The following is a 15,865-nucleotide window of genomic DNA, read 5'->3' as shown; positions in this document are numbered from 1 at the left end:
AAAGAGATTTTTAAAAGGTTTTCAATCACCATGACCAAAAAAATCTTATGTTTCAATTTATGCTCTCATTAATTTAACACCTGCTTGCACCTACCAAGAAATGCCAACAGCCCTTTCATTAGTTTTATGGATTAGGAGCTCCCACAGCCAAGTACAAAAGCATTTCACTCACAGCTGGAAAGAAGTTTTCTTTCTGCTTCCCAGATGAAAATATCACCCAATTTACAAACTATTATCCCCACCCAACAAAAAATGTAGCAACCTAGAACTCAAGCGCCTACTACAGAGAGTCAATAAATCATCACTAAGATTATCTTTCCCCTTCAGCCTCCTCCTGACAGCACATGGCATGATGGTCACAGCACCCACATTGGGTCAGGGGACTCTTGCTGACAGGGTCCAGCAGCAAGGACACCTTCTGCCTCAGCCACCACCTTGAGGCAGGGGAAGAAATGCAAGTTGATGCCATAGAAAAGAGGATCCAGCTCTCCTAGAAAGCTGACAGATAAAGAAAAGATTAATTTGTCTCCATGAAATGAGCAGGGATCTATCCCTACAGGAACTGCAGCCACTGAAACCTCAGCTGAAGGCTACTGTTAGTATTTGCCTACGATTCAGGATGTTCAGAGCATAATCTACCATTCCAAGACATCTGTTTGTAAAAAAGACAAAGACACTTTGTGTACAGATGTTCCTTCTTAACTGAAAACCTCTCCCTTTGCCAAACGAAAACTGATTCCATGGCCAAATGTTTTTTAAAGAAGAAAAATCCTTGCTACTCTATGAATTTCTAATGATCTTCTAGAACATGACCACCAGAAAGACACCAACACAACCCCCAGTTTCAGTATGACTCCTTGACCAGCCTCACTGGAGTTCAAACACAACCCAAGCCAAAAGTGACAACTCAGCCTTCCCATGCGAGTTATTGTTGGTAGCTCTAAAAAAATCAGGCAAAACATCTCAGAGCTCAAATCTCAAAGATATGTGAAGTACTATGAGATGATTTAATCTAATTTCCTTGTGTTTTAAAGTTTAGGGTAAGGCTGTGGCTTCCTTACCTTGAAGGTCATAATGAGATGAGTGAAGTGAAACTCAGCCTCCAGGTCCAGCTGGATAGTCACATTTTCCAAACCTGCAGGGGCAGAGAAAAGAAGCTGTGCAGCAAACAAGGACACCTACATCCCTCTACATCTAAATTTTGCCTATAGCAGCACAGAGGCTCTTTTCTTTGCCTCTTGGCTCTCTTGTCAAACAGGAATACATGGGTTAGTGCATTACTGAGGTACAGGAGAGACACTAAGGACATGCTGAATCACATTGAATTCCTGAGTATCATCTGCACCACATGTTATACCCAAAGCATGAATTTGGACTATTGTTATTTTAGAGTGTGTAAGATGGCTGACTTTGCTGGATACAGAGTAAGGATGGGGACTGCTATGGGCTAGATCCTGGAACCAAAGCACTCAGTGCCTGGTACAACTGGGAATGCTGAGCCCAGACGTGCATGGTGACCCCAGACTGTCCTTACACATCACAGCCCATCTGGCAGCAGCAAAGGTGCGAGCTTCTGCATCCCTAACACCCTAAATTACACCAGTGACTGGTTCACACTGTTTCCCACCTTTCTTCATTTGCTCTGGACCCTCCTTTCCATCCAGAGACAGGAACAGTTCTTTTACAACCTGGTTTTGAATATCCCTAAAGCAACTATCACAGTCCTGCATTGCAATCATGAGGGCTAGGAAACTGATGAGAAGCAAAGTGTTTTCCAGACTCTGCTGTGTGACTACCTGTAGTCAAGAACTCCACAGAAAAAGGAAGAAAACCAGCTATAAACATTATTTTGTCATGTGAAAAGACCTATCAAAACAGCTAGATGCTAATTATACTGTAGTTAGAAAAGAAAAAAGTATCAAGATTGACAGAGAGGAGAATGCGTAAGAAAGGAAATGATAAACCAATAAAGGGCTTAAATTTTCAACCAGCTGCAATTTTATGTGGGGCATGCAGCAATGGTCTCTTTTGCTGTATGCCTCAAGAGAAGAAAACATGAATTGGACAGAAAGAATCATTTGGGGGTTTATTGTTGAAGGACATTTTCATGACCTTATGAGCTAAGAACTTTTCTGTGTGAATGCTGCCAAGCCTGTTGCAAAAAGCATGAATTATTTGGATGCAAGAAGAGAGCTGCTGGGGACAAGCAGCTTGTTTGGCTGATTTAAATGGTTAAAAGGTCTTGATGAAAAACCTTCCTTTACCAGGCAACAGAAATATTACAAATATTACCATTTAATTTTCATACACAGTGAGATAGTACTGCCAATGCATTTGCAGAAATCCCATCCTAGCTGGCTTTAAGGTTTCAGGGTAGGACTGCTGTTTGAAAAACCTCAATGCCTTGTTTTGTGTATGAAGGCATGCCAAAAGCATAACCATAAAAGTAAGAAGGACAGAGGATTGAAGTGAAAACAAAACTACCAACACCAAACTAACATGCTATTTTTTTTCTACCTGCCTTGTTTCTAGCGTTCATTTTACTCCTTAGCATATAGATAGAGACTTCAGGGAGCCCAGGAGGGAGAAGGCACTTTGCAGGGTAAGATACCCCTGGTTTTGCTCTCCCAGGGTAGGACAAGGAGGGAAACAGGAGGTCCCCAGCTCTGTACTCAAACCTCCTTCTTCCACACCCTCCTTCGAGCCCTGTGGTTGGGGAAGCCCTGCAGTGCTCCCTTGGCAGTGGGATATTTCCTCCTGGAAGGCTGTTCCACTCCTGCTGCCCAAACATGAGGGAGATCTGGAGCCAGTGTGGGAAACCTTTGTTTTTAGGAAAGAATTTTGCAAAGTGGTGGAACAGCTCTTTCCAACACTCCTGGGGCTGAGGGGACTTTGTTAGGGATTAAGGACTGATCCAGGGCACACAAAAGCAGCCAGTTTTACTCAGCCCTCCTTGAACAGCATGATCCTTCATATGCAATGATTGCCAAGCCAGAGGTAACAGTGAGCCCCCAGGTACCCTTCAAACAAGAGGAGGGAACACAGCTCCCGTGCTGGAAATGGCTCCCAGACAAAGCCCCATACCATTTTCCGACTGCCACCAGAGCTTCAAGCGATTTGGATCGAATGTGGTGACAACATTTTCAATGAGATGACTGTCAGGATTAAGAATATCGTGGAAGGGATCCTTGGAGTCACACATGAAACATTTTTTGTCCTCCTGAAACAACAAAATAGTCAGCATTACTGATTCTACCCGTGGGGCAATAGTTGTTTCCTGTAGATAAGGGTGTTTTCCATCCATATCACATTCCACTCATTTTGCTTGCAGGAGTCACCAAAGGTATTTGTTTTGTTGAAACGGTAAGTGTATTTACCTTTAGGAAATAATGCAAAGCCAAGTGAAAAATATGGCAGGAATTCCATACATTTTATTTTTAGAAGTAGGTTTTCTATTGAAACTGCAGTTTCAGGAAACCTCTTTCAGTGCACATATTCTCCAGCAGAAGTCAGAATCAAAGACAGCATCTACAGAAAATTGCTGAATTACCTCTGTACAAACATAGACATGCAAAACTGTGTCCTCAACAACTAGCGTGAAATAATGTTGGCTTTTGGGAGCTAGATTGGAGATGTTAACTCTAGTGAGGCACAGTGCATGCCAAGGAGCCATCAGTGATTTAGTGACTGAGCCTATTCATTGTGGGGTTAACTTCACTCTGAATCCAGTTTGTCAAACTCCCACCTAAATGCTGCATTTTCACCTGCCATGGCAACCCCAAGCTATGCACATAAACTCAGTTTGTACACACTACAAGGTGTATCCATAAAAAAGCAGTTGAGTGCAGTCTGGCATGTGCTGCTTGAAAAAGCTGGATGCTTCTTCACCAGGAGGAGGAAGCCCAGCGTGACTACAAACTACGCTTTCACATTGTCCTGGTGCCTAAAGCCACCATTTTCCAATTTTGCAAGGCAGGATGTGAATAAAACAAGAGGATTCCTGACCAAACCACCTTGCAGTCTGGCAGAGGAGAGGAGTTCATCATTTCACACTGAGGGAGCCTCAGCACACCAGCAACTTGTCACTGACGAAGGCTACACAAGAATCATTCCTCCAGCAGGTTTATGGATACAAGTGTGGGGTTTATCAACAAAGATTTTTAAAGCTGGCAGGTCTGTACCACACAGGCTTTCCATTTCACCAATTTCAGCTTCAGCATCTTCTCCCAAGCACCACAGACCCCATCTCATGCCATGACTTGCTCCTTCTCCCACCAAAACTGATTCCTAGAAAGCCCAATCCTGCAAAATGCTCAGTGTGGCCAAGCCTCAGATATCAAAAGAACACTTGGAGTCTTCCCATGATTTCTTCAATACCACTTTATAGCTCAGAAGTAACCAGGGCCATCTCAAATGCTGAGCCGGGGCTGTGAGTCCAGGAATACAGGCACATGTGGCCTTCTGAAATGATGCTTTTTTTCTATGGTATTTTAGCATTTTTTGAGACAAGAAAACATAACAAAATGTTTTTATTATTTTGTTCTATCAGAGATGCTAGTGTCATCAAAGTCAATCCTGGTATACTCTAAGAATGTTCCAGTGAAGCTAACCTCCATATTAAATTGAGCATTAAGTCTAGCAGACTGAGCAGTACAGTATAATTAAAGGCGGGCGGCAGGGTGAGGGGAGGAGGGAAGCAGGGGCGGAGAAGATATTCCCTAACTTCAGGGCACCAATGTGCACCAAGTGCAACAGCCCCTCAGGCAAGGCTCCTTCTGCTTCCCGTGGTTTTCCTTCTGAGCGCCAGAATCCGGCCCTATTGTTTCCACAGTAAATTCAGTCGGAGATCATCTCTCTACTTTCAGTTCAATAGAGTTGCACTTATAACTGATACTTTATTTTTCTCCACCACCCCTTCTGTCCCAGAGATTATGAGTCTAGTGAGCTGCTTCTGGCATTAAAAGTAACTGCTTTCCACCAGATGCGCGAAACAACTTTATTTGCATCCTTTCACTTAGGAGAGTATACAAATGTAACTGCTTTACGGGAAAAGCGGCTAAAACACTACAGACCACTCTCCATCAGGAAGCTGTCTAGACAGCTCCGAGTACGTCTGAAAATCAAGTATTAATTGCAGTCGCAGCGGCACACGCCTTCTCACGAACCTCGGTAACGAAAGGGCGGTCGGGAGCTTGAAGGCGCGGGGGATTCCCTGAACCCAGTTGCTTTGACGGGACGCGGGGTCCCACATCAGTTTAAGACCACATCCCGCACCTCCCTTTTCAGTAGCGGCTTGTCCCACCGCAACAGGGCTGTTCTGCCTCGGCGGCAGCGAGACCTGGGTTCGGGAGGGATACCCCAGGGATGCCGGTCGAGGCGCTCACCTGGAGGTGGCTGACGATGCAGTAAGGCTCAGGCTGGCGGAGGCCACAGGTAGAGGAGGCGGAGAGGCGGGCGGCGCGGCCGATGAGCAGGTCGCCGGTGGCGGGATAGCAGCTCCCCTCAGCGCAGCCGTAGCTGTACTCGGGTTCCTGCGCGGCCGCGGACCACAGCACTGCGCAGCGGGACAGAGATGAGAGAGGGGTGAGAGAAGCGGGAGCACGGTCAGGCTGAGCGCCCTGAGTTGCCCCGGCGGGCGCCGCAGGAACTCGCCCAGCCTGCCGTTCCCTGACGGCGGCCGGAGCGGAGCGCGAATTACCTAGGCAGCAGCAGAGGTACAGGGGGAGGTGGCCCATGGCGCGCGACGGGCACCGGCGGGAAGGGACGCGACGGGACGGAGTTTCCACTCCACGCCGCCACCGAAAGCTGTTGCTCTGACTGCTCCACGCAGGCGCCGCAGCAACTCGTGGCTCCCGGGGAGCGGCTCCGCGCCGCCTGGCACCCCCCCCCCTTAGCCCTCCTCCTTCTCCTCCTCCGCTCCACCGCCTGCTCGGGGCCGGGCCGGGCCGCCCCACGTGGCCCCTCCCGCCCCCAGCCCCTCTGCAGCGCCAGGCCTAGGGGAAGGCGTGGGCAGGCGAGTGCAGTCGTCGAGGAACAGCGGGGAGAGGGGTGGGGAGCAGAGGGAGAACGGCCAAGCAGCGGGACGAGAAGGCGCACGCCCGCCCCGCTGCAACCGAGGAATCCCGAGAGGGGAGCCGGGGAATTCGGCTCCCCTCCTTCCGTCAGCGGAGAATGTGCGCTCCTCGCTACTCCCCAGCTTTGGGAGAAGGCTTTGGGCAGGGTGCAGCAACCCAGGCAGCGGGGATCACCGATGGGGCGACCTTTCTCTGTGCCCCAGTTTGTGGGGAAACAACGCAGAAATGGGGATTTTGACCCAATCCAGCCTTTTGCTGGGGGTGCGGGTGAGGCTGGGCGTCGGGGAGGGAGAAATGGATGGGAGCATACTAGTGCGGCCAGGCCCAAAACACAGCAAAGGGCTAGGCGGTCGGCAACCATTGTACATGATGCTCAACGGTCTCGAATTGACTGGTGCTGTGGTGCCAACACGGGTGGCTTGGGAGTCTCATATCCTGGGGATAGCAGCTGTATTGCCATGCATGGCTGGGTCTGGCCCTGGCATGGGTAGGGAGGCCCATCGAGCCCAGGCCAGCTGAAGGCATGTGGTGCTGCTGCTTTCTCGGGGGCACTAGAGTGGCTGTAATGGGTGAATGGCTGTGGTGGTGGTGGTGGTGGTGCTGCCCCTTACTCCCTGCCTCCTACTTCAGTTTCCTTGGTTCTTCTGGGGGATACAAGGGCTTCATCAGCTGGAGGCAGAATTGCCTCAGCACCCAGGGGAAAGGTTTATTCGTAAATAAATGCCAAGAAGCAGGTACAAAGAATGACTGCATTTGAAGAGTACAGTTCCAGCTGGGCACAGGCTGGGACAGATGCCTGGGCTTGTATACTTGAGTTTTGCTTGTGCACGTGTAACACATAAAGTTGTGTAAATCTTTACCAGCTACCCGTGTGTCTTAAGAACGCTTTGCCCTTGCTATTTGCAGTGCTGAAGTAGAAACACCTGTGGTCTGTCTGTCCCAGCAAACCCTGCTGAGGTAGGTAAATATGTTCATTCTCATTTTACAGATGGATAAGCAGAAACAGAGAGATACCAAGTGACTTGCCCTAAAGGTTAAACACCAGGTCTGAAACATAACCCATAACTCCCAACTGAAGAACCTGTGGGGCTGTTTCATTAAAGATACTCAGGAAATTAAACCATTTAAAGCTGACTGTGCAGGTATTGCAGTTCTAAACCTCTTCTGAATTGTGGTCTCTTAAATTCACAAGGCTAATTCAGTTTCACAATCCTGCCATATAAATCATGCTTCAGTACACGTAAATTAAGCTTCAGTACAACAAACATTTTTGTCCCACTAACAGAAAATGTTTTACTCCGCTGCGGTTAGAAGCTCCTCCACAGCAGACAGGCAGTGGCATTGCTCTGTTTGTGACCAGATTCTTTTTCTGTCCCAAAATTTGTCAGTTTTTCTCTGTATTATTTAATGTTTCATGGCCTTATAGGAGCCCTCTTCTCTGCTAAATCTAAGATGGGCTGAAGTTGCCCTCTGGAGTTTCTTGCTGCTGTGGTCAGGTTCCTTTGTGCCTTACCACAGTTGGCATGATACTGTGCTGCGTTCCAGCCAGGGGGTGAACCTGCTGCATGGCATCACCAGCAGGAGCAGTGGCCTGCAGCTGTGCTCACCTTTCAGGGGTAGTGGAAATTGCCAGCATTCATTGTGTGGGTAACTAGGTGCAGTGAACTTGTTCGTGTTCACCCCTCTCTGCCATGCTCATGAGCAAGAGCTAGTTGCAATTATTTTAATATGGTGTCTATCTTGTGGTTGATGAAGAAGCTTTACAGTCTTGGGGTGTCTGTGTTTGTGCTGGGTTGGAATTCTTCTCAAAGAACCAAATTAATAATTGGACCTCAGTGGGACACACTTAATCAGCCATTTTCTTACAAAACTGAATGCCTAGCAAGTAGAGCTGATGAGGTCATTGTTGATGAAATATACTTTTGATTATATGTGGGTTTGGTTAAGTGGTGTCTGCATTTTGATTAATGTTATTGAAGTCAAAATGCTTTACAGGAAGATATTGATTTCATTTTTTTCCCCCAAGAAACAGTTTTCTGAAGTCACTTCAACCCATAGAAGGGAGGGCTGGGGTAAATAAAAATAGTTTGTGTTTTTTTTTTTTTAATCCAGATGTGGCATTTTCTCACAAATTAACTTTGCAGAAGTTTTTGCACCACTCCCAATGGGGAATGCTGCACAGTTGTAAGCCTCAAAAGCTGTAGCTGCTCGTCCCATCAGCTCTGCTTGCTTTGTGTGTCTGAGCATGCTTGGAGGAAGGCAGGGGAGAATAGACTCCATGCTGACTTTCTTCTTCCTGTTTCTGTTTTTCTTCCAGCGATTTCTGTTTTTCCCCATGGCTGCATGTCCCTTCCAGGCCTGTTTAACTGCAGCTCTGTTTACAGACTTCTCATTCTTGTGGCTTGTTGAAAGCCATATGGCAAATCTCACAGCCAACAGCAGATTTTAGAAGGAAGTTCCCTTTCAAATTTCTGCTTGTGAATGCAGATTTTTAAAGCCATGAATGAAATAATTTTATTTACATACAATTGGGAATTACCATTGAAGTGCTTCAGTTTGTCCATTTCAGGTGTAGTGCAGCAGGACTGCATTGAAACTTGCAGGAAATCCCTCATTACCTAGAGACCCACGTGAGGAGCAGTTTGGTGAGTTGAGTGTTCCCACTAAAACAGCGATGCCTGATTCATTATGGCAAAGTCAGTCATTTGTTTACAGCCTTATAAAGAAGCCTCACACCTTACAGGTGATTTTTTTTCTTTTTTAGTGCTAACATTTGGAAAAGCTAACCCACAGATTACGTGGGTACCTGCATTTAGGTGCTTTTGCTGGATTATATTGAAGTTGTAATTTGATTCCATTGTTTTCACAATGGAAGCTATTCTGTGGGTAATGCATGTTGCACACTGCCCTGGAGCACAGCTGATTTGAGTTAGAGGACTATCTCTGAAATCACATCAGTGCCAGCAATTCCCAACCAAGCCCCCCACAGCGTATGAAATGCTACTTTAGCTCTCCTAAACACAGAGTGCTAACGATGGAGGGTTTATCTCTCCTGGATCAAAACAATGCTTGTTTTTAGATAAGGATTGTTTTATAGGTGCTGCTGGCATGAGGGCAAGTAAATGGTAAGAGCCCTGTAATCCCGCAGAGCACTCCTCGTTTCACAGATGTGGTCTGGGCTGCATCTGAGCTCTGAAGCAGCACTGGGCTTCTCAGCCTAGCAGAATGAAGTCCATGATGGATGCTTACTGTGGGACAGGCCAGCTGGGAATGACTCGACTGGTTGTAACTGAGGAAAAGCCGTTGTTAGTCTGTTCAGTGTCCTGCATGAGCATATATACTGAAGGTGGGATTTTGAAACTAAGGCATAGCTCTCTTCAGTCTTTTTAAAACCCTTGCCCTTATGTAGCATGTGCTCAGTCCCAATCTCCTTTACATTACTTAAAAACCAAACCAACCAAACAAAAAACGGAATTATAAACTAAAATTTAGGACAATTCCTGTGTTTAGGGCCACAGAAACTGCTAAGTGAACCCTGTCTTCTGTAAAATGCTGCATGTGGGAGAAGAGTTGGAGAAGCTGTTCTGCAACATTTGTGGCCCATTAGACTCGCTGGGTAAACCGAAGAGTTGGAGTTACTCTCTAGTTGATTGCCTTAATGAAAAACAGGAGGGGAGTTGACTTGAAAATAATTTGTCGTTTTCAGCATTAAGCATCTGTGCACTGCCATCCAGTGGGCACTGAAGAACTGGCTCCCTGTCGCCCACCTATAAGGGCTCAGTGCTACACAGATCTACTGCCCATTTTCAGGGAACCTATTGGAACACCCACGTGTTCAGGGGTTCATGGTGCTCTCCCCACTCTGTCTCAGTGAAAAGATGGTGGACTGAGGAGTGATTGTAGCCTGGGGACACTACTGCTTGATGGCTACAGAAGCCCATAGCCCGTCATCTGCATTGCCCCATCCTGGTCTGTGCAGCCTTGTGTGGTGTCATAGCACAGCCACAAGTTATTGAAGGATTCAGCAGAAGGTACAGGATGTTGGGAGTCTGTTTTTGAGGCAGTTACCTGCAGCTGTCTGAGCAATCTTCCTTTTACATTTCCAACCTCCTACAGCATGGAGCCCTAGGCTGTGGATAGCAGTGTATTGTAACGCTCTCCCAAAAACCACATGCTGATCACTTCATCAGCTGATTTATTAAAAGGTATTTTCTATCTCCAAATAAACTCGACTGGACAAAGAAACAAGACAAAAATTACGTTACTCACCGTGCCAAAATACAATAGGCACCTCCAGATGTATTTACAGAGGAGAGGTCTCTGTGCCTGGAAGCTCAGGGGGTGATAAGCACAGAGACCTGTGGCCTTTTATCTGATAGTCTGTTCAGACCCTAACTTTTGCACGTTGCATACTTGCTTTCCTGCTCCATAATTTCATTTTTAATGGCTATTACTTGTTCCTCTAGTTGTCTCAGTTGCTCTGCCTTGTTTTGTTTGGTTTGATTCAGGTCCTGAAGCTTCTTCTCCAAATCTGGAAGAGACATGGAATGATGCTCATATTTGTTGTGTAAATGAAATCCAGGGATTAACAGTGTTTCTTTTCCAAGCAGTTTTAGAGGCAATAAGCCCATTTCACAGGGGGAATGTTATCTATGCAACTGAAGGGAAAAGTTTGGCATCCTGATAGAAAAAGAAATGGGACAGCCTTAAAGAAATTAATTTATCAGCATGTGCTTTTGTCCAGCAGCTTGGATGGGGCAGGACACACAGATCTTTAAACAGCTGATTTAAATGGAAATACTCAGGGAATGCTTAGACAAAATCTTAGACAACTTGGGTGTAATGGGTTTAGGTCTCCCTCATTTTCAGAAATGTTTTCTGCTGGTCCCTGTGAAGAAGTTGCAGCAATATAAACATACAGGTAATGAGTCAAACCCACATTATTCACTGCCTGTTTCCAACACACTTATCAAGTGGGCATTTGGAGTGACTGGGATGCTCTTAATGCTTCTCTTCAAGGTATATTGCTTGAAATATTTTTTCCGATCCACTCCTAAAGAATTTGCTTCTGGGATAAAAGTTCTGCTTCAGTTTTCCTGATATTAGACAGTATTTTTGGATGTAAAGCCTGGCAGTATCCTAGGCCCAAGGCTTCCCAGTGGGAATGCCCAGACCTTCACTACAAGCACAGTTAGGTTCCCTGTGTGTAATTACATGATATATGCTGTTCCATTTTGGTGAGCCTTAAGGCCACCTGCAGGGCTGTGTGAGGACCAGTGCTGGTATGGCCTCAGCAGCCATGGCCTCTGCTGCCCCCAACCCCCCTCTGCCTCCTGCCCACCACCCTGCAGGTCTAGGGCACACGAGCTTTAGTCTCCACAAGCCCTTATTTGTATCTGCTTTGTTTTGCCATTTCTGAGGTAAATTTCTGAAGGGGAGCCAAGTATGGACTGAAAACAGCTACCATGTAGCTCTGTAACATAAGCCATCTCTTGGGTAATGTAAGAAAAGACAGGGTGCAGAGGAAAGATTTAAGATCCAAATGCCCAAAGTAAGTGCAAACATCAAGGCTTGCAGCTAAATCTGTAGCCAAGTTTTATGCAGATTTTTCACTTGTCCTGTTTGTTTAAGCTGTGAATCAAATCACTGTAACTCTGTGTACACTTCTTAAACTCTGCTTATAGCAACTAGTTAATGTCAGAAAAAGCACGTAAGCCAAATCAATTCAATTACTATTAAACTGTTTGAGTAGCTTCAAGCAGAGATTTGCACCAACTACACTGTTTTAAACCCAATTTCAGGTGAACCTATTCCTGCTAGCCTGTGGGCAAGGACTTCAGTCTAACTCATCACTGTCAGAATTTTCGCCACTCACTATGGACATGAGAACATACCTGTTATTCTTCTCAGTTTTTTTCTGGTTTCTTGAACCAGTTTTTCTGCTTCTTCCTTCAGCTGTTTCACTTTTTCTAGTGTTACCTTTGGAGGTCCTTGGGCTTTCAGCTTTTCTTGAAGAATGGTGTACTTTCTTTTAATGTCAGCAAATTCCTGTAAGAGAATGCCATTACGTAATGCAAGAACATCTTGTAATTAACCTGGCGTACCAAAAGAGATTTTTATGCTTTCTTTTGAATATCCTCTTTGAACTAAACTTTAAATTTCTCTTTCTCTTAAATCTTAAAAAATAAAATTAATCCATAATATGTGTACATCAACCAATGCTTTGCAAAATCTGATAGAAATCAATTAAAACAAATTGCCAATGGAGCACTCTAAAAAGGGAGGGCAATAATGTAAGGGAAACACAATTTCAGATTTTTTAAAGCCCACACTGTTTTAATTTCTTTTAATAGGGTTTTTGTGTAAATTTATTTTCACCATTAGGATTATTCAAATTTAATGAGTTACCTGGAGCAATGTTGGGGTTTTTACATTTTGGCTGGAGTAATATTTACTGGCTAATCCATTCCCTGCTGATTGAGGTTGCTGTTTAGATTTTAATGGGGTTTCTTATAACATGGAAGCTTGGCATTGCTCAAAGCTTGCACTGTGGGTGTCTGGTTCTCCTTGCCATTTTAACAAATTTCTAGCTGCAGTCTCAAAAATTTAGGCTACTGAAAAGCACCCAGCCAGCCAAAAACTCCAAGTAACTCCCACGGCAATTTTCTTTGAAGGAGAATGGCCCAGGATGAATAGCCAGGCTGCTTCCATCACTCACATATTGTAATATTTGGTTTTGTAGTATGTTCTGTTGTGTTTACTGGTGCCTATGGTGACCATGAGCCTTATACACAGTGCAAGGAAAAATGTCACAGAGTAGCCAGGGAAATGTGTATGTTTTCTTTTCATTCAAGCAAACAGAAGTGTTACATGCCAGAAGCCTTAAAATAAAACCAGAAATTATTCTTAACCTGTATGACATAAGCAAGGAAGGAGAAGGAGAAGAGCAAGGTAACACAATTACACTTCTGAATGAAAAATGCTATCAAACATGTTGGGAATCTTTTTTTTCCCCTTTAACACATGACAAGAAGGCTTACATTATCAGTGTTCTGGGCTTGCTTCTGTGCTGCTTCTGCCCCTGCTCTTGCTTTTGTAGCCTGATTCTTATTCATCTGCACTTTTGCCCACAGTGTGGAAATTTCATCTTCCATCTCAGACTGTTTTACTGACAAGTCATTAAGTTCATCATTTGTCTTGTTCACTTGATTCTCAGCCTAAAACAAAGCAGTTGAAGGCTGTGATTTCTTATGCAACATCCATCCAGCTTGCAGAGTGTGGTAATGAGTGAGATTAATGTCAGCTTAAGAAGAGTCCCTTAAGCATTATGGAATAGGTTTCACATCTGTGCCACATTTTGGATGTACTTATTTAAGTTTACACTCAGGAAAATTGAGATAAATTGTCTTTTTCTAAACTGTATATAGGCCATAAAATATTTACAGCAAGATACCTCTGAGATTTGTGTTTGGATGCCTCGTATTTCTTCATTTAACTTTATGAAGTTGCTTCTGGAGTGTCCTTGGGACTTCACAATATTTTTTAGTTTATTATTAATTTCATCCACAGGCAGAAGAGCTTTAGCTGCTTTACTAAAATGGAAAAACAGATATGTGTAGTATTATAGTGTGGGGAGCAAAGCAAGAATGTATTTCATATGCACCCAGGCACACATGCAGAAATATTCCCTCAAGTCCAACAGCAGCTATTCGGATTGTGGTGTTTAAGTTGGCAAAGCAAAACCTCAGTAAGAGACTATGCATGTGAGCACGTGAGCTGATGTATTTAAAGGGCTGGGTGCTGCAGGCTGCCTAATGATGACTCACAGGTGAACATATTTTCTCCCTCCACAATTCTCATTGATTTTTTCTCACCCATACATAGACCCCCCTGTGAACCAGATCCAAGGTAAAATTAAGTAGCTGCTTTGGCCTCTTTGACTCAGCAGACAGGAGGAGCTAAGAGCTGGCAGGAGGTGCCTCCTTGGAGCATCAGCTCCTGCAGCCTGAGCAGTCATGGCTTGTTCCTGCTGGAGAGGCCTTGTGAAAATGGCAAGCTGAAATCTGCTGTCATCTGAACTTTCCCTCCAGTGCTATTAGGATACTGCCTGGGCTGTGGAGCAGTCCTGCTGTGAACAGTGCTACCCCATCTGGAGCTGGCATGTGACTATGAGAACACCCTACTCACTCAGCTTCTTGTGCCTCTACCAACAGTGTCCGAGCTTCCTCCTGTTTTCTGTTTCTCTTATCTGCATTTGGTTTGCACTTCTCACAGTGGTTCATATTGCTCCTGATTTTGTCAAGCATGCCCATGAGTTCTTGTAGAGTCAGGGGAAGATTTATTTGCAGAACATAACTTGCCACCCTGTCAATGTCTTCTGGAGGTGCATTCTCATCTGCAACAGAAATGGAGCTGAGAGTATCCTGAAACAGCTCTTTCTTCCAAGTGAAATGTAGATTGTTATTATGGTTACCTCCCCTTGGAGTTACGTGGGAGAATAAAGCTGACAGTCACAGTAAGAGCATTCTCTCTTAACATTTTGTAATTTAATATTATGATTCCAGGTACTGCTGTTAGTGTTGTCAGAACTAGCTAGAATGAGGATTAGAACCTACTTTGAACAGGGTTATTAAAATTCTGATGTAGAACTGAGCCCATGTGAGGTTTTAAATCGGTGCACAGCACAGCTAGATGTGTCAGAGCCCATTTCTGCCTTGGCCACCAGATCAAAGAGGTGCTGGAGGGACTGGGGTGTGAATGGAGCTTTCCAAGCTGGCTGGTAAGTGTAATCCCTTCCCTGGAGTTGCTGCAATACTGAGAAAGTGCTTCCTTCACTGGTTAATGAGAATGGCTAAGTTACAGAGGAAACTTGTGTCAGACTCAGATAGGATGGGAATTTATAGTGGAAAAAACTTATTTTGACAATTTCCCCTGCAAATGAGCTCATTGTAAGAGACATAAGCACACAGAGTTAAGAGTAGTCAATGCCTTATGAACTCTCATCTTTTGTTTTCTGCTCACTTCTCTTTATAGACAAGTTCTTGGGTGATAAACCAGTTGAAACATATATATACTGTTTGTGCTAACGCTCCAAAGTAACTGTGCAAACAGTAATGTATTCCTGAGAGCTATTTTCTGTAGAAACATAGTAATCTAAAACCACTATTCATGCCAATGCAGAATACAGCAGACTTAATGAGACTAAACACAGTTGTTACTGTTCTTAAATTGAAATTTACAAAAACAAAAATTCACCAAAAAGGGAAAAAAAAGGCATCTTTTATAATTATTAGTGAATGCTGTATGTCTGCTAAGAAACATAAGAGTCAGAGGTGGAATTTTCAATTGCTGAGAATCTGAAGGACTTCAATAGCTTTTCTTCCATTTTAATAAACTAACTTATAGGCCCCTGAAAAAAAAAGGAAGTTCCCTGTCCTCTGCCTTTACTCCCATTTCAACATGGAGAGATGAATTCTAAGGGACTGCCAACACACAATCCTTAGAAACTTAATGATATCAGCTATATTCAAGAGATTAAAAAAAATCCTGACACATTTGAACTCTGATGTGCATCTGGTAAAAAAACTTTGAATCACAGAATGGTAGGGGTTGGGAGGGACGTCTGGAGAAGATCCAGTCCAACCCCCCTGCCAAAGCAAGGTCCATCTGTTACAGCATTTTCATGAGAAGAAAAAATTTTAGGGTACATATGGTTGTTTTGTAATTTTTATGAGAGCTGTGAAGTTCTATCAGAATCCTTTGATTCCTCGAGTTTCAGCTTTACAGAGATG

General features: G+C 44.6%; 2 protein-coding genes across 2 annotated transcripts in view; both read right to left on the bottom strand.

Annotated features, from left to right (window-relative positions):
* LAMB1 (laminin subunit beta 1) overlaps positions 1-3,244 on the bottom strand; it is a 43,289-nt gene extending 40,045 nt beyond the window's left edge. Inside the window, exons 1-2 of the mRNA XM_009910182.2 lie at positions 3,085-3,244; positions 1,062-1,135 (exon numbers count right to left, since the gene is read on the bottom strand). Of these exons, the coding sequence (XP_009908484.2) occupies positions 1,062-1,135; positions 3,085-3,244 (234 nt within the window). The remainder of the gene's footprint in view (positions 1-1,061; positions 1,136-3,084) is intronic.
* A 7,221-nt stretch (positions 3,245-10,465) lies between these two features.
* LAMB4 (laminin subunit beta 4) overlaps positions 10,466-15,865 on the bottom strand; it is a 45,275-nt gene continuing 39,875 nt past the window's right edge. Inside the window, exons 30-34 of the mRNA XM_054178258.1 lie at positions 14,262-14,469; positions 13,528-13,666; positions 13,115-13,291; positions 11,969-12,122; positions 10,466-10,605 (exon numbers count right to left, since the gene is read on the bottom strand). Coding sequence (XP_054034233.1) covers positions 10,466-10,605; positions 11,969-12,122; positions 13,115-13,291; positions 13,528-13,666; positions 14,262-14,469 — 818 coding nt within the window. The remainder of the gene's footprint in view (positions 10,606-11,968; positions 12,123-13,114; positions 13,292-13,527; positions 13,667-14,261; positions 14,470-15,865) is intronic.

The sequence above is a fragment of the Dryobates pubescens genome, chromosome Z (genome assembly GCF_014839835.1).
Source record: "Dryobates pubescens isolate bDryPub1 chromosome Z, bDryPub1.pri, whole genome shotgun sequence".
Classification (NCBI taxonomy): Eukaryota; Metazoa; Chordata; class Aves; order Piciformes; family Picidae; genus Dryobates; species Dryobates pubescens.
Note: the sequence above shows the minus strand (reverse complement) of the source record. Positions and strands in the feature narration are given on the sequence as shown.